Source organism: Nyctereutes procyonoides, unplaced genomic scaffold, assembly GCF_905146905.1.
Source record: "Nyctereutes procyonoides isolate TBG_1078 unplaced genomic scaffold, NYPRO_anot_genome, whole genome shotgun sequence".
NCBI lineage: Eukaryota > Metazoa > Chordata > Mammalia > Carnivora > Canidae > Nyctereutes > Nyctereutes procyonoides.
The window spans coordinates 6,228,285-6,246,317 of record NW_026575052.1 but is presented as its reverse complement, the minus strand read 5'-3'; the positions used below and the strand labels follow the sequence as shown (position 1 = coordinate 6,246,317).

At 56.8% G+C, this 18,033-nt stretch overlaps 1 protein-coding gene across 5 annotated transcripts; it reads right to left on the bottom strand.

Moving 5' to 3' along the window:
* Nucleotides 1–1,133: 1,133 nt before the first annotated feature.
* Nucleotides 1,134–17,881, bottom strand: SLC66A1 (solute carrier family 66 member 1). Of its 5 annotated transcripts, XM_055330990.1 has the most exons (9): nucleotides 17,830–17,870; nucleotides 14,869–14,920; nucleotides 13,238–13,406; nucleotides 4,263–4,392; nucleotides 3,785–3,872; nucleotides 3,227–3,369; nucleotides 3,005–3,097; nucleotides 2,446–2,631; nucleotides 1,723–1,929 (listed from the first exon to the last, which is right to left on the bottom strand). In XM_055330990.1, exons 2-9 carry the CDS (start codon nucleotides 14,873–14,875, stop codon nucleotides 1,858–1,860), a joined length of 888 nt encoding a protein of 295 aa, XP_055186965.1. In that variant the 5' UTR covers nucleotides 14,876–14,920; nucleotides 17,830–17,870; the 3' UTR covers nucleotides 1,723–1,857. The 5 variants fall into 5 exon arrangements, with proteins under 5 accessions (XP_055186960.1, XP_055186961.1, XP_055186962.1 ...); XM_055330985.1 differs by lacking the exon at nucleotides 3,227–3,369 and having other exon boundaries at nucleotides 1,134–1,929; nucleotides 17,830–17,872; XM_055330986.1 differs by lacking the exon at nucleotides 3,227–3,369 and having other exon boundaries at nucleotides 1,134–1,929; nucleotides 13,238–13,403; nucleotides 17,830–17,872.
* Between the last annotated feature and the right edge of the window lie 152 nt (nucleotides 17,882–18,033).

Below are 18,033 nucleotides of genomic sequence, written 5' to 3'. Positions count from 1 at the left end.
ATCTGCCTTCAGCTCAGGTCATGATCCCAGGGTCCTGGGATAGAGCCCCACATTGGGCTCCCTGCTCGGCGGGGAGTCTGCTTCTCCCTCTGCTGCTCCCCCTGCCTGTGCCCACGCTCTCCTCTGTCATATAAATACACAAAATCTTTAAAAAGAAAAGAAAAGAAAGGGAAGGGAAGGGAGGGGAGGGGAGGGGAGGGGAAGGGGAGGGGAAGGGGAGGGGAGGGGAGGGAAGGGAGGGGAGGGGAGGGGAGGGGAGGGAAGGGAAAGAAAGACAGGAAGGAAGACAGGAAGAAAAGAAAGAAAAGAAAGAAAAAAAGAAAAGAGAAGAAAAGAAAAAAGAAAAGAAAAAAGAAAGAAAAAAAAAGAAAGAAAAGAAAGAAAAGAAAAGAAAAGAAAAGAAAAGAAAAGAAAAGAAAAGAAAAGAAAAGAAAAAAGAAAAGAAAAAGAAGAGTCCGCTCCAGGGCCCTCCTCCTCCGTGAAGTCTTCCCGGTCTCCTCCCGGTCAAAGCCCTTACCCCCAGGGCCCCGCAGCCGTCTTCCCTCCGTGCTGGCAAGGACAGGAGCCAGATCCCCCCATCCCAGCCACCCAGTGCGGCCTGGGCCAGGGCCTGGGCACGCTGCGTCCCGCAAGTCTGAGCGGCACCTCACTGGGCTGTGGGCCGCCTGCGGGCAGAGGCCACAGACCCCGAGGCCGAGCTCCCTCCAGCCCCCAGGGCAGAAGAGGAGACTGGGAGAGCCTGAGACAGCTTCTCCCCCGACCAGCCCTCGGGCCCCACCTTCTCCCCCTCGGGTCATGGCCAACAAGAAAGTGGACTCAGAACAGGGTCTGGGAGGCAGTGAGGTTGGGGCTCAGAAGCGGAGCTCCGGGCTGAGCTGTCCTCCCCTGCCCTTCCCCCGGCCCTTGCACCGCCTCCCTCCTGCCTGCAACACCTCCCACTCCCCCTGCTATCTCCTGCTCATCCTGCAGGTCACCTCCTCCAGGAAGGTCTCTCTGATCTGCAGGGCGATCTGGACGTGCCTCTCCTCCAGCTATAAATGGTCAAAGCTGACCTTATGGCGCGCTCACTACGTTCAGGCTTCCGGGCTGACGTCCGCCGCTACTTACACCATCTTATAAGAACAGTAAGAACATAGGAACTGGGAACAGTGTCATCCCATTTCACAGACGAGGTAACTGAGGCACAGAGAAGCTGAGATGCAGACCCAAGATCTGAACCTTAACTACTCTGCTTCTTCCTGACACCGCGAGGCCGGGACCCTGTCATTCTCGCTGCTGCGTCCTCACCCCCAGCGGTGGGGTCTGTTACCCAGGAGCAGGGGAGAAAACCCGAGGTCCCCCAGAGGCCGGGCGGCCCGCTTGGCCCTGCCACAGCCCGACCTCCGGGCCCCGACTTGGAAGCTGTTGCCCAGAGCAGTGCAGACCCCAGCACCTTGGGGAAGGAGCAGAAGGACGCCTCGCTGGCAGGGACCGTTTACTCGGCCGGCCTGGGTCAGCAGCAAGGTCCTGGGGTCACCCGGCTGCGGCCACGCCCCGCTCCAAGGAGTGTGCATGCAGGCGGACGGAGGGGGCCGGGGGTGCAGCTGCAACCCCTCCCTCGAGGCTCCCAAGGGACAGCAGCTTCAGACTGGGGGGTGTCCCAAGGGGGCGGGGGCTGGCCCTGACGCCCCACTTCCTCCTCGCTCCCTGCAGAGTCCAGGTTCCTGGAAGCGGCGGTGAGGAGGTTTTGGAGGTGGGGACGCAGCTGGGCCGGGGCCTCCAGGTGCCCCCGGCTCCCCCCATGGCCCAGTCCGGGGGCAGCAGCGCCGGGCCGGCCCATACTTGTCCCCTCCTGGGAGTGGCCTCTGGGGGTCCTGGTCAACTGGGGAGGAGGGGCTGGCGCTCCAAGGAGGTGCCAGTGTCCCTGTACACCAGGAACTGTATGGAGATCTGGAGGCGCCGACGTCAAGGCCAAACGGAGCAAAGGCTGGGATGGACGTACCCCTGGGGGCCTCGGCTCCCTGGAGAGCTGCTCCCCTCTCCCCTCCACCCCGCACCCTGCCCCCACCCCGAGGCCAAGGCCCCAAGCCGCAGCTGCAGCCCCCCCCCAAGGTTCTAGAGGACAGCCTCTTCCCCCCGCCCCGTTCCTCAGGGCCTTTGCACAAGCTGAGGCGAGGCCACCTCTCCCTTGCCTTTGCCGCCCCCCCTCAGCCCCCATCCTCCTCCTCCCAGGAGCACTCTAGAGGCCTCGGCTGACCTTCTAAACCAAGACAGCCCCTGGTGTGACACAGACAGATTTACCCCGAAGTGCTCAGTGCCACCGCTGAGAAGGGGGTGCTGACAGCCGCCCCACTAAGCTGGGAGTTCCCTGGGGTGCCAAGCAAGGGTGCCAGGCACACGGGACTCCCCTCTCGGATGGACAGAAGCTGCCACCTGCCCCCCACTGCCCCCGACCCCGGAGGATACGATGGTGTCGAGCAGCAGCACGCCCAGGCTGCCCACGAGCCAGGGCAGGTGGTGCAGCAGGTAGCTGCCCTCGCTCTGGCCCACCTCGGGGTTCTTGAGCAGCACGCTCAGCCCGTACAGCGTGTTCCCCAGCATCACCAGGGCGAACAGCGAGTAGGAGACGCCCTGCGTCGACTTCCTCAGGAACTAGGGGGCGGGGGGGGGGGCGGTCAGAGGCCTGGGCTGGGGCTCCTGCCACTCCGTCCGCCGGAGCTGGCTTCCCGCCGTGGGCCCGCGTCCAGCATCCGCACTCCCACCACCCGGCCCAGGTCCCCGGGAGCCCGGCTGCCCCTCCCTGCCCCTTGCTGCCCCCCCCCCGCCACTCCCTCCTCCCCTCGGAGGGCTGCAGGCCAAGCCCCCCCCCCCCCCGCACCTGCCGCTGCGCCCCAGTCCCGGAGGTAGACACTGAGGCCCAGGGGGAGCCTTGCCCGCCCCGCCCGCCCAAGCTGGGCCCGGGCCTTCTGCACACAGAGCACGCGGTGACCGAGGCCCTCCCCACCCCGCCCCTGCCCAGGCTCACGTTGGTGCGGATCTGAGGCAGCCGCGACAGCAGGTACAGCACGCTGGACACGGAGCCGATGACGAAGCCGATGATCTCCTGCTGAGTGAAGGGCTGAGAGGGCGGGGGTGCTCAGCGCCCACGAGGGGCCGGGGTGCGCCGTGCCATCGGGCTCCCTCGCAGGGGGAGGCCCACCCGTGGCCGGCGGGGCCCCAGCCACCACCTCACGCACCCCCCGCTCACCTTGCTGCCCGGCTCCACGGACAGGAGCGTCCGGCCTCGGAAGACCTCGGCCGGGGCAGCCTCGGGGCCGGCGCGCCTCAGCAGCGGGGTGCCGCACGCCACCCCCGAGCCGACCAGGAGCGCGGCGTTGATGGGGGCAGACACTGCGCCGGGGGAGGGAGCCAGGGTCGCACGGGGGCAGCAGCCACCAGGACGTGCCCCAGCCCCTCGGAGCTACCTAGTCCGCCGTCCGCAGCAGCACCCTCCTCCAGGGCTGTCGCCCCTGCTCAACCCTCGGGGCCACCGTGACCTGTGTCCTTGTCACCTTGGCTCCAAGCCCAGGGCCAGGTTCAGGAGCGGCTGAAGCCACATTTGCTGAAGGACAGCTCGAGAGAAGGGGCAAGGGGCGTCCCGTGGTCCCGCCTGGATGCTCGATGCACCCCCCCCGGCCCCGCCTCTGCTCCTCGGCAGGTGAGGCCCCGGTCACCGCTGCACCGGGGAAGCCCACCTCCCCCGAGGCCCGGCCCTCCCGCCACCCCGTCCCCGTCCCCGGCCACCCGCCCGGCCACCCGCACTCACACGCCGAGGGCCGTTTCTTAAACTTGTAATGAAAGTAGAGCGACAGCATGAGCAGGTCCGCCAGCACATAGTACACGGCCGTGTAGGTCTGCGGGAAGTGGGGCTCAGGGCACCAGGCACACAGCAGCCCGACCCATGACCCCGCCGCCCTGACCTCCTGGGGCCCCGTCTGGGTCCCCGTCGGATGCAGAGGGCCAGGCCTGCACGGACTGAGGGAGGTGGCGGGCCCGCCTCGGCGGGGCGGATGGGGCTCAGGGGTGAACTGAGGGTCCCGGCTGAGGCCTTCCCAGCGGGGAAGACGGCGATGCCGGCATGTGGTTCCCGGCACCTGCCACCCCGCCCCCCGAAGGCAAACCTTTCCTCCTCCGGGCCCCCCCAACCCTGGCAGCTCAGCGGGGCACCCAGCACCCCAGGGCAGGAGCAATGGTCGGGGGCAGGATGCTCCTGCCAGCTGCCCCCCACCCCCTGCGGGACCCACCTGTAGGGGCAGCTGGTCGGCCAGGAAGGAGCCGATGAGGTTGCAGGAGTCTCCTCCGATCCAGCCCAAGAGGAACCACAGAGACAGCGCCTGGTCCATGTTGCCGGCCTTGCAGGCCTTGATGTACTGGCTGCAGGAGAGGAAGATGACATGGGCTCAGGGGAGGGCGGGGCTGCGGCGGGGGACGGGTGGGGGGGCGCACAGGTGGTCCCTTGGGAGCCCAGCCTCCCTGCAGGCAGGACCCCCAGGAGCCTCCCTGTGCCCTTCGGGGATGCTCACTGGGGGGTGTTCTCTGCCAACCAGGGGTCTCTAGGGCATCAGATTCCCCTCCACAGCACCCCGGAGACTCCCCGGGGGCACCTGGAGTTTGGTGTCGGGACCCCACATTCACTCTCCTACACAGGGAGGCAGAGGTTCAGACGACGGTGGCAGTGGCGAGAGCCAGGGCCTGGCCTGCGCTGTGTCCCGAGCGGCAGAGAAGCTGGGCCAAACCACAGCCCGGTTCCTTCAAAGGGCAGCGGGGAGGGCGGGGCTGTGCCCCGGGAGCTCATGCCCCGGTGGGTGGCTGGGACCCCCTGGTTCCTTTCCCAAAGGCCGTCTCTTCAGACCTCCGGCCAGTGTCAGTGCCAGGTGACAGCACAGGTGACAGGCCTCAGCAGAATCCCGCGCCCTCGGTGCTGCTAACCCGCTGGTCCTGCAGAAGCCCCAGAGGGCAGCTCTAGTCCGCGTGGGACGGGCCAAGTCACGTCACTCGGGGCCTTGGCGCCAGCGTCACAGCCAGCCCCCAGGCTCCGGTCGCTCTGATCCTTTATACAACTGCCATTTACTCTACATTTCTATTTAATCGTCTGTATTTATTTTATTTATTATTATTATTTTAGCGGGGAGGCAGAGGGAAAGAAAAAAATCTTTTCTATTTAAGGTTTATTTGAGGGAGAGAGAGTGGGGGGGCGGGTGGTGGGGGACAGAGGGGGACAGAGAGAGAGACTCCCAAGCAGAGTCAGTGAAGAGCACGGAGCTGGACGTGGGGTTTGATCTCACGACCCTGAGACCATGACCTGAACTGAAACCCAAGAGTCGGCCGCTTAACCGACAGAGCCACCGGGGTGCCCCTCGTCTGTGTGTATTTAAATAAAAGGACTAAAGAGCACCTCATCCCTCCCATCACCCAAGTCAGAAGCCGAGAAGCCGGATATGGCCCCGGTTCTTCCCACGGCCACCCTGCCCTCTCCTCCTCCTGTCGGGACCCACCCCTGCCCGTGCACCTGCCTGTCCCCCATCCGAGCCTGGCTCCCCCTGAACCTGTCCTCCCTCTCAAGGGCCCTTCTGAAACCCCAGGCTTGCCAAAGTCAATCGGATCCTTCTGCGGCTCTCCAGCGAGGGCCTGCATCCTCCTGAGCGTGTCCTCACAAGGCCCCCAGGGCCAGCTGTCCCTCTGTCCCCGCCCCCTCCACCAGGACTTATTTCCCTTTCTCCAGACTCTTCATCGGCAGCCAGACAGCTGACTCTCTCCTCTTCCTTTTTGTCTTTCGTGGCTCAGGAAGTATCACTTCCTCCCCACGGCCTTCTTGACACAAGCTCGCCCGTGTCCTCTACTTCCTCCTCCGTAACACGGGATGTCCTTGTCCCACCCAGACGCAAGCTCCCTGAGGGCAGGAAGAGTGTCCAATGCAGGCCTGGCACCCAGAAGGTCCCTAAGTAAGGTCTAGCCTACGGCCCTTACAGCCCCTTGTAGCACACGTGACTTGGCAAGTCGTAGATTTCAGGGACTGTGACTGTGTCTCACCCAAGGAAGGCTGAGTCCTAAGGAGGGGCAGAAAAGCAGGCACCTTCCTGCTGTCACCTGGGGCTCTCTCCCAGGCCTCTGACCCCCTCCCTGGTGAGCCAGCGGGCCTCAGGCAGGGCCAACATGATCTCAGCCAGCTCCCCAGGTAGCTCTAGAGATGCACTCACTCTGGAACAGGGCGTCTCTCCGTCAGCCTCTGTGAGTCACCCACACCTGTCCTGTCAGCCTGGAAGGGCCTCTCCAATGCCCCCAACAGCGCTGCTTGCTGGATGGCTTCCACGGCCTCCCAGCTGGCCTCCCTGCCTCCGGTCTCACTCCTTGCCCTACCAGTCCTTTTTCCCTGAGACTCCCAGACTGCCTTTTCAAGGTAGCCAGAATGGAAGCGCTGTAAACCCAAGGACGGCACCTATTTTTGTTTACTTGCAACCTGCCTACTACATACAGCACCTAGAACAAGCTCATTCAGCAAAACTGCCAAGTCCACAACAGGATACTGGGATAATTCAGCGGGGGGATGATGGTCTTTCAAACACATGGTACTGGGACAACTGGGTATCTCCAAGCTAAAGAACGAGACTGGACTCCTACCCCATACCGTGCACAAAATACAACGCAAACTGTACCAAAGACCCATTAAAAAGAAAACCACAGGGACGCCTCGCCTATGTGGCTCAGCGGTTGAGCGTCTGCCTTCAGCTCAGGGCCTGGTCCTGGGGTCTTGGGATCGAGTGTCACACTGGGCATCCTGTGGGGACCCTGCTTCTCCCTCTGCCTGTGTCTCTGCCTCTCTGTGTCTCTCATGAATAAATAAAAATCTTTAAAAAAAAAAAGAGAGAAAGAAAAGAAAAGGAAAGGAAAGGAAAGGAAAGGAAAGGAAAGGAAAGGAAAGGAAAGGAAAGGAAAGGAAAGGAAAGGAAAGGAAAGGAAAGGAAAGGAAAAGAAAAGAAAAGAAAAGAAAAAATCACAGGCCCAAGGTGGAGTCACTTAGGCCAAATCACCAAACAGGGGCTTAAAAACTAACCTAATCATATTCAACCTCCCCCAGAAATGTAGTCTTAATCGCTCAGGAATTTTCTGGTCAGTAGCAATGAGGTAATCTGTCCCATGTCACATGTCTCCACCCCCCACAAAGGAACATGACGTCACCTACCAAGACCCCCTGCAGGAAAGTGAGCTTGCAGGATCTAATCCCTTCTTTTTTTTCTACTAATTTCTTGCCCCACTGTCTTTCCTATAAAAACCTTCCATTTTGGAAAGCTCCTTAGAACATCTATTTGCAAAAAAAAAAAAAAAAAAAAAAAACAACATCTATTTGCTGGGCGCCTGGGTGGTTCAGTCAGTCAGCTGTTTGTCTTCAGCTCAGGTCATGATCCCAGGGTCCTGGGAGTGAGTCCCCCACTGGGTTCCCTGCTCAGTGGGGAGTCTGCTTCTGCCTCTGCCCCTCACCCTACTCATGTGCTCGCACGCACTTGCTCTCTCTCTCTCTCTCTCTCTCTCTCTCTTGCAAAAACAAATCTGTTGAATTTTTTAAAGATCTATTTGCCGTGTAGGATGCTGCCCAATTCATGAATGGCTTAATAACCCAAACTGTGTCTTCAAATTTGACCAGTGGAATTTGTTTTTTAACAGACCTAAATTTAAAACCTCCTCTATCATACTGTGATTCATAATAAGAAATATGGGGGCGCGCCTGGGTGGCTCAGTCGATTAAGCATCTAAGTCTTGATTTTGGCTCAGGTCAGGATCTCAGGGTCCTGAGATGGAGCCCATCTTGGGCTCCACGCTGGGTGTGGAACCTGCTTAAGCATCTCTCTCCCCCTCTGCCCCTCCGCTAAAAAAGAAAAGAAAAGAAAAAGAAAAAAAAAGAAAAAAGAAAAGAAAAGAAAAGAAAAGAAAAGAAAAGAAATTGGTCTTCACCCCATACCTAGCATATTGCTAAGTAAAATTCCTGGAATTTCCTAAGTGAGCAATACAGGTGCCATTCGTTATGTTAATGAGGTCCCTTTTGGACCGCCTCTGGGTCACCTCAAGATGAGGGCTGGTGGCTGTGATGTGATTAAACCATTGGTACTTTCACTCCCGTTGCCCTGACCTCTGAGGAAGTGAGAGGGACTGGAGATGGGGTCCAATCGCCAGCTGCCAATGATGTAACCAATCAGGCCTGCGCAGCGAAGCCTCCAGAACTCGGACAGGTTCAGAGAGCCTCCGGGTCAGTGACTGGAGGACCCAGCAGCTCCATGCTCCGTCCGCATCCCCTGCCCTGGGCATCCCTGCCGGCTGGCTGCTCCCAAGTTAACCTCCTTTCGTAAGAAGTCGGTGATCTAGTGAGTCGACCATGAGCCGTTCTCCCAAATTAGTCAAACTCAAGTAAGGGGTTTGTTGGGACCTCCAATCTATAGCTGGTCTACATGTATCAGAAGCACAGGTGACAACGTGGACTTGCCACTGACATCTGAAAGGGGAGGGGCAGCCTTGTGGGACCGAGCCCCTAACCTGTGGGATCTGATGCTGTCCCAAGGTAAACAGGGTCTGAACTGTTAAATGCTGGACGGTGTGGGGAAAATATACCTGTGGACACTGATGTCAGAATCAGGTAAATCTACAAACCTGTTGTGGAAAAGAGCAAAAGAGGGCTTGACTACCACCATTCTGACCTCAAACTTTTTATACATTTTAAAATTTAAATTTTTTAAAGATTTTATTCATTTATTCAGGAGAGACACACACAGAGACAGAGAGAGAGAGAGAGGCAGAGACACAGGCAGAGGGAGAAGCAGGCTCCATGCAGGAGGGAGCTCGACGCGGAACTCGATCCCGGGTCTCCAGGATCAGGCCCTGGGCTGCAGGCAGCGCTAAACCGCTGAGCCACCGGGGCTGCCCCAAATTTAAATTTAATATGACAACATATAGTGTAACACCCAGTGCTCATCCCATCATGCACCCTGCTTAGTGCCTGTCACCCAGTCCCCCCCGTCCTCCCACCCTCCTCCCCTTCTGCAACTCTTTGTTTGGTTCCCAGAGTCAGGAGTCTCTCGTGGTTTGTCTTCCTCTCTGATTCTTCCCACTTGATTTCCCCCCTTCCCTCATGGTCCCTTTCACTATTTCTTACATCCCACGTGTGAGTGAAACCACATGATGATGGTCTCTCTCCGACTGACTCATTTCACTCAGCACAAACCCTCCAGTTCCATCCGTCCTTTCTGATGGCTGAGTACTATTCCACTGTGTGTAGACACCACACCTTCTTGATCCATCCATCTGTCGAAGGACATCTCAGCTCTGTTCAGTTTGGCTATTGTGGACACTGCTGCTACGAACACTGGGGTGCGGGCACCCGTTGTTTCACTACATCTGCTGGTAAATACCCAGTAGTGCGGGGATCCCTGGGTGGCGCAGCGGTTTGGCGCCTGCCTTTGGCCCAGGGCGCGATCCTGGAGACCCGGGATCGAATCCCACATCGGGCTCCCGGTGCATGGAGCCTGCTTCTCCCTCTGCCTGTGTCTCTGCCTCTCTCTCTCTCTCTCTCTCTCTGTGACTATCGTAAATAAATTAAAAAAAAAATTTTAAAAAAAAGAATATTTTAATACCCAGTAGTGCGATTGCTCGGTCGTAGGGTAGCTCTATTTTTAATTTCTTGACAAACACTGTTTTCCAGAGTGGCTGCACCAGCGTGCATTCCCACCAACAGTGCAAGAGGGTTCCCCTTTCTCCACATCCTCACCAACACGTTGTTTCCTGTCCTGTTAATTTTAGCCATTCTCACTGGTGCAAAGTGGTATCTCATTGTGCTTTTGATTTGTACTTCCCTGATGACAAGTGATGTGGAGCATTTTTTCATGTGCCTGTTGGTCATGTGTAGGTCTTCTTTGGAGAAACGTCTGTCAAACTTTCTTTCTAAACTTTCTTCTTTAAGTAGGCTCCATGCCCAGCACAGGGCTTGAACTCACGACCTGAGATCAAGACCTGAGCCAAAAATCAAGAGTCGGAGGTTTAACAGACCTAGCCCCCCCAGGCGCCTGCCCCTTGGCCTTAAACTTTCAATCCTGATTAAGTTCTTCTTTCTAGCTTATCCCTTAACTCAGGCAAAAGACCACGTGGGCAAAGCATCCTGGGAAGGGAAATGAAAGTACCTGCTCAAGCAAAAGGACTGCCCTGAGCCAGCAAGACCCGGAGTGACTGACCCCAAGACAATGCCTGATCTGACCTTCACTGCGCCCCCGTATGTTCCCACCAACCAGAGTCCCCCACTGTCCTTATATAGCCCCTGGGAGACAGTCTTTGAGACACTAGTCTGCAGTCTTCCCAGAGTCAGCCTCTTGGAGATAAGCTCCTTTCTCATTTCACCACCACTCATGTCTCTTTGGGTGAATGCTCAAACCTGATTTGTCTGGGACCCCCTGGAGCCAGCTGCGCTCCTCGTACCATAAGGGTAGGTCTCTGTTACTTGGGTTAGGCCACGATGTTTTTTTAGATGTGACACCAAAAGCACAAGCAAAAAAAGAAAAAAGAGATAAGCTGTACCTCATCCAAATTTAGACCTTCTGTGCTTCAAAGGACACTCTCAAGGAAGTGAAAAGAGGACCCACGGAATGGGAGAAAATATTTACTAATCAATCACATGTCAGATGAGGCTATCGTATTCAGACTACATAAAAAGTTCTTACAACTCAACAGCAAAACGAAAAATAATCCAATTGAAAAGTGAGCAAAGGGGGCACCTGTGGTGGCTCCATCGGTGAAATGTCTGTCTTCAGCTCCAGTCATGATCTCAGAGCCCTGCATAGGGCTCCCTGCTCAGCAGGGAATCTGCTTCTCCCTCTGCCTCTGCCTGTGCTCTCACACGTGCTTTCTCTCTAATAAATTAATTAAATTTATTTATCTTTTGCCCTTTTTTCCCAGAAATAAATTAAATTTTTTTAAAAAAGAAAAAAAAGGGCAAAGAATCTGAAAAGACCTTTTCTTAACATCACTAGCCATCAGGCAAAGAATAATCTAAAACCATATACAAATCATAAACTATAACGAGATAACACTTCAAACCCATTAGAACGGCTATAATGAAAAGATGGAAAAAAATATGCATTGATAAGGATATGGACGCACTGGAACCTCACACACGACTGGAAGGAATACAAAAGGAATATAAAATGGTGCAGCCTCTTTGGAAAACAGTCTGGCAGTTAGTTCCCTGTTAAAAAGAAAACCACAGGGGATGCCTGGCTGGCTCAGTGGATGGATCATGGGACTCTTAATCTCAGGGCTGTGAGTCTGAGCCCCATGCTGGGGGTAGAGATTTTTACTTAAAAAAAAAAAAATCTTGGGACGCCTGGGTGGCTCAGCAGTTGGGCGGCTGCCTTTGGCTCAGATGGTGATCCCAGGATCCGGATTGAGTCTCATATCTGGCTCCTGCAAAGAGCCTGCTTCTCCCTCTGCCTATGTCTCTGCTGCTCCCTCTCTGTCTCTCATGAGTAAAGAAATATTAAAAAAGAAATTCTTAAAAAAAAAAAAAACCAGAGGCCCAAAATGACATCACTAGGACCAGACTAAGTCATGAAATCAGGACTTAATAATGTTTTTTAAACATCCTTAAAAGAGGAACACCTGGGTGGCTCAGTGGTTGAGCATCTGCCTTTGGCTCAGGTTGTGGTCCCAGGGTCCTGGGATCGAGTCCCGCATCGGGCTCCCCGTGGGGGGTCTGCTTCTCCCTCTGCTTATGTCTCTGCCTCTCTGTGTCTCTCATAAACAAATTTAAAAAAACTTAAAAAAAATCCTTAAAAGATTAAATACAGTTACCACATGACCCAGCAATTTTACCACGTAGGCATACACCCAAGAGAAGTCAAAACGTATGTACCCACAGAAACTGGCCCATGAATGTTCAGTGGCCTTCGCCATAACAGCCAAAAAGTGGAAACAGCCCAAATGTCCGTCTGGGAATGAATGAATAAGATGTGGAACATCACACGTTAGAATATTCTTTGGAAATAAAAGGAATGATGTCCTGACATCTGCTACAATGTGGGTGAGCCTTGAAGCCGTTCTGGTAAGTGAAAGAAGCCGGTCTTTCACATGCTCTATGATTTCATTTACAGGAAATGTCCAGAGTTGGCAAATCTATTAGAGACAGGAGGTAGACAGGTGGTTGCCAGGGGCTGGGAGCTTCGGGGGGGAATAAGGAATGACTCATTTCTTTAGTTTTTTTTTTTTTTCCCTAGGGTGATGAAAATGTTCTAAAACTGATTATGGCAATGGATACACAGCTCTGTGGATATTCTAAAAACACCGAATTATATATCTAAAGAGGCTAATTATATGATATGTGGATTATCTCTCCAAAAAGCTATTTTTAAAAAATGCCGAGCTCCTGATGAAACCCTTATCTTCCTCAGGATAAAGAGCCCATCTCCTGACAGTAGAGAACCCTCACACTGCAGGGCCTTCGGACCTCACGTCTCCCTGTGCCCCTGACCCCCACACACTGTCTGCCCACATTGTGCCAAGGTCCAGAGCCCCGTGCTTGACGTACACTCCCTCGTGCCATCCTCACACCAACCCTGGGAAGGGGGGAACAACATTCCTGTTTTGCAGATGAGGAAGCTGAGCCGTGGAGCAGCAAAGTGACTCTCCCAAGTCACAGTGCGTCTCCGTTCCTCAATAGCAGCAGGGATCACACTATTTTGTAATCACTGCTTGCCGGCCACCCACCAGACTGTCACAGGACAAGGGCTGTATTTGGGGCATCTGAGCCCTCCCACCCCTCTGCTTCTTCTCTTCTTAGCTGTACAACCCAGGGCAAGTTACTTAGCTTCTCTGACTTTCCATTCCTTCCATCCAAAAAATTAAGGATGGTAACTGTACCTGTTTCACAGGGTTATGAGGATTAAGTGAGCTAAGAACACTTCAAGTGTTTAGGACTGAAGTACGTAGTGTGCACTGAACAAACAGCGAGTGTTAATGTTGTTACTATTATCTGTGTGTCGGCATCGCCCAGCATAAGATGGGACCTAGGGTGCAGTTCAGTTCAGGGCCCTCCAGGGTGGGTTGGAAGTCAGCAAGTGGGAGTGGTGGAGGGCTCACGCTTGACCTTGAGTCTGGAGAGGCCCAGGGCCGGTGATCGGCTGCCGGGCAGTGCCTGAGCCATCACCCCACCGCACCCCCTGTCCCGGGCCCGCGCCCTGCCATTACTCACGGGAAGGTGGATGCTGCAAAACAGAGAATGGAGATCAAGCCCAGGCCCACGCTGGCCTCGTCCCAGCCGTCCTGGGCACATTCGCCAAACACGTCCCATATCCACGGGCGGGAGCCGTTGGGGCAGTCGGAGAAGTTGCCAGAGCCCACCTTCTTCCAGACCATGGCTGCTGTGGGAGTTCGGGAGGGGTGTCCAGGGAGAAAGAGAGGGGGCCTTTAGCCTTGGGAGGTCCGGCCCCTGGGCTCCTGAGCTCCTCGCCCCCAGCCTCGCCCATCCTGTTATCCCCCAGCACAGGGCAAGCCCCCAAACCCTAGGACACGCTCAGCCTGGAGGACAGAGAGCAAAGCACCCTTGTGACAACCACCTGTGCAGAGAGAGCGCTGGGTCTGCGCACAGGGACGAACGTGCTCAAATGCCAGCTTTACCAAAACCCGTCAAGGCTGCGACTTTGGGCAAGAGCCTCCGCCTCCCTGGGCGTCAGGTCCCCCATCTGTAGGGTGATTACCGCGCCTCCCTCCTACAGTTGCCCTGAGGCTGAAAGGCTTCAGGCAATGAACCCTCAGAATCACTTTGGTCCTGCTCCCCAACATTTACATCGTTTCCAATCTTTGGTTTGTAAATTAGACCAGCAGGGAGCTTGTAAATTACAGGAGGCCCCATTAAGGCCCCATTAAGTAGGTTCCCTTATTTAAGGTAGGGCTGTCCGCCCACAGGGGTCAGAGGACAACACCGCCCGGCCTGGGGGGTGGGGGGTGGGGCAGCTTGCGCTGGCCGGATTCGAGCCTGGCACCCTGCCGAATTCTCCACGGGCAGGTGTGGGGCTCCTGCGGCCAAGGAGTCGGAGCCACCTTCCCACTCTCACCGCCCACAAAGCCTGAAAGTGGTGGGTCCCAGGAGCGGCAGGAATTTCCCCTCCTGATGCCTGGGCGCCCTGCAGTGGCCACAGCAGTCACCTTCTGCGCGACAGTCCCAGACAAGGCAGAGCGAGCAGAGCCCGACGGCGCCACCTCTACCAGGAGAGACTCACCAGGCCCCGGATCACCAAGCTCTGCTCCTAGCACCTTGCAGGCATTGCCTCATTTTGTCCCCACATCAACTCCATGAAGGGGACACGGGGGCTCCTGATACATCCCAGGCACCAGGGAAGTGACTTAACATCGGGCCAGGAAGCAGTGGAGGCAGGAGTCAAAGCTGGGCCTGGGACCCCAAGCCGCAGCTCCTGGCCACCCTGTCACACTGCCTCAGGCGCTCTGTCCCTGCCCAACCCCCCCAGCAGCCAGAGGCAGACCTGCCCTTCTCTCCCCGTGCCCAGAGGCTGTCCTCGCTGGACTGACTCCCCAGATACCTTTAGTTCCTGCTGCCCTCAGCCAGACCAGGATCCCCATAAAGCAATGCCCTGTGCCCCAGACCATGTCTGTGGCCCCCCAGATTCATATGTGGAAACCTAACCCCCAGTGTGAGGGCAATGGGGGGGGGGCGGCTCTGGACACGCTTGGGTAAGGGGAGCAGAGCCCTCAGGAATGGGATGGGCGCCCTTATACATGAGACCCCAGAGAGCTCCCCTGCCCCTTCCGCCAGTGGGGGGACACAGAGAAAGACAGCCATCTGTGAACCAGGAAGCAGACCCTCACCTAACATTACATGTGCTGGTGTCTTGACCTAGGACTTTTCCAGCCTCTTGAACTGTAAAAAAATCAATGTTTGTTGTTTATAAGCCACCCGGTCTTTGGTCTTTTGTCATAGCCCTTGAATGGACCGTCACCCTGGCCAGACTCTTGGAAGTGAGGAGGGAAGGAAGCCAGTCAGCTTCTTTTCTCAGGAAGTGGAACTCTCAGGCCTACTGTGATGGGCCATGGGCAGAAGCCCCGAGCTGGGGTAACGGTGTCCAGGTCACGTGTGCCAGGGTCACTGCTGTATCTGCAGGGCCCTGCAAGGGTGGCTGACAGCCTCTTCCTGCATCCTGGCCACCCACCTGGATGACCTTTAGCACATCAAGGAGCTCTACACCTGATGTCCTGCCACCAGCACCTGCAAGGCCACCCAGGCTAGCAGACCGTCTGGGTAAGTACTGTTATCTTTGCTGCACTAAAGGCATTTCCAAGCAAGTCCTTTGTCCCCCTACTGGACCCCCACATCGCCCCCTTACAGATTCTGTGTCTGCCCATCCAGTTCACTGCCACCCTCGTAACTTCCCTGTGAGGTGGGGGATACTGTCCCCATTTTCCAGGTAAGGTTGGGTAGCGTTGCCCAAATAAGGAACCTGCCTGAACCTGTCTGTAGAATGAAGATGGTGACCCTGGCTCCTTGGGGTTTGTGGTGCAGATGAAATGCACATAAGGAAGGCTCTCCGCCCATGCGTGACTGAACGTGTGCTGGGGACTATTTTAAGGATGAGAATCCAGGAGTTCAACCACCCCGAGGTCACCCCTTGCCTGCTTCTCACCAGGTTAGGGAGGAAATAAAGTGAATACATCACGGGTGAGGGAAGGGGGTGTCTTGAGCATTATAGCTTGGCTCACAGGGCCCAGAGCAGTGGGTGGGTGGTCCCCGATCCTTCACGGGGCACATGCACAGCTCAGGATGCTCTAAGACACACCTGATCCTGATCCGAAGAGGCCTTCTCCCAGGGGCCATCATCTGTAGGTTCTGACCCAGCTAGGGAGCCTGCCTGGGCACCAGGCCTGGCTTCTGGGAACGGGCCTACCTCCTGGTCACACAGCAGCATGAGAATGGATGTCCAGGGTCGCAACAAAGCTTGACTGCATCCAAGGTTTGACAAGGACCACAGCAGGGGTGGGTGCCTTGGTGCCACAGAGGGCACACGTCCAGAATTCAGGCTCAGTGTCTCTGGACTTCAGATCAGGGACTTTGGGTTTAAGAAGCAACCCCGGGTGTGCACCTGGCTGGCTAAGTCAGTAGAGCAGGCAATTCCTGATCTCAGGGTTGTGAGTTCAAGCCCCACGTCGGGTGTGAAGATTACTTAAAAATAAAATCTTAAAAAAAAAAAAAAAGCACTACCAGTTGTTTCTGGTGCAAACAACCACGCTTGGAAAAGCCTGCGCTGGAGAAGGCATCTCCGGCCGCACCCAAGCTCCTCTCTTGGATTCCAAGCTGAGTCAGGAAGATGCTTCCCACGGAAGCTTCCCATGGAAGTGGCAAACCTCCAGGCTTCTGCACATGTGGTCTCTTCCCTTAAGAGGGTCCTTCTCAGGGGATCCCTGTTTGGCTCAGTGGTTTAGCCCCTGTCTTTGGCCCACGGCGTGATTGATCCTGGGGTCCTGGGATCGAGTCCCACATCGGGCTCCCTGCATGGAGCCTGCTTCTCCCTCTGCCTGTGTCTCTGCCTCTGTGTCTCTCATGAATAAATAAAATCTTTAAAAAAAAAAAAAAAGAGTGTGTCCTTCTCCCCCTGGAGGGCCAGGTAAGGAGACACTAGTACCTCGTTCTAACATGCTACCTCAAAGACACCTTGCAAAGGCTGGTCAGACGACACCTGTCACCTCTTCCCCTCTGCCCCATTCACATATCTGAAGAATGCTTATCACATTCCTCAGCTAAGCCTGCTCCTCAAGCTCATACCTCTCCCTTCACGCTAGTTGTGATGGACTCTCAGGGCCAGAAACAGCAGCTGCACAGTAAAGGTCCAGAAAGAGGGGACAGAGAGAAAGAGAGACCGAGAGGAAAGGCAAGGGAAGAAAGAAGGAAGGGAGGGAAGAAGGAAGGAAGTAAACGAACTAGCTGTGAGATCAGATGACCTAGGTTCGAGGAGAGAGCACTCTAGAACTGACCCGCCCGGTGTCCACAAGCACAGAACTGCAGGGCAGGTGACTGAGCCTCAGAGTTCCAATCTGTACAATGGGGGGGGGGGAATAACCTATGTCTCCACCCCCTAGACCGACTGCAGAATTAAATGACATAATCCAGGCCAAGGGATTAGAAGGGTGCCTGGCACAGATTAGCCACTCAATGGTAACAGCCTGGGATGGCTCTAGTGGGGGGACCCCCCCTCGGAACCCCTCCCCCCCCCCCCCCCGCCCTCCCCGGGGCACGAGCGCGAAGCAGGTGAATGGACATTCGTAGGTGAATGGACAAGGCCCGGGCCAGTCCTCAGCCCTCCAGACCCAGCCTCCCCAGCCACACACTTCAAAACTTGTCCTAGGCACAGGAGGGGAGAGGGCCATGTGGGCTCCCCGCAGAACACGGCGTCCCCACTGCAGGCCTCCGGGTCCCCGGCCACCTGGTGACTCAGGCCAGCGCCGCCTGTTTGTCGGGGTAATGACAGGGCAGCTGCGGGGGTCAGCGCCCAGCCGCGCCGAGGCCCCTGCCCTGGCCTGCCCTGCGGAACACAAAGCCGTCGGCCCCGTCCGCCCGCACCAGGGGCTGCAGTGAGGACCCAGATCCCGACCCCTGGCCAGGCTGGTCCAAGAGACCCCCCAGGGGCCACCCAACCCCGGCCCCGAGCCTCGTCCCAGGACCTCGCACCCGGGGAGGGGGACGGAAGCCGCAAGACGGCCCAGGGGCTGCACGAGGCTCCTGGAAAGATGCGGCGGGGGCGCCCCGGAGTCCCGACCCCCAGTTCCCACCCGACTCACCGCGCCACGACCCGCCGCCCGCCCGGCTTCTGGGGTCAGCCTGCACAGCCCGGGTCAGCTGACCCGAAGCCCCGCCCCGGAGCCGCGTGGCCCCGCCCCCGAGCCGCGTAGCTCCGCCTCCCGCGCGAGGGGCGGGAGCGAACCGCGCGTGCGTGGGGGCGGTGCGCGTCGGCCGCGCCCCCAGGCGGGTGGGCGGGGCTGCGG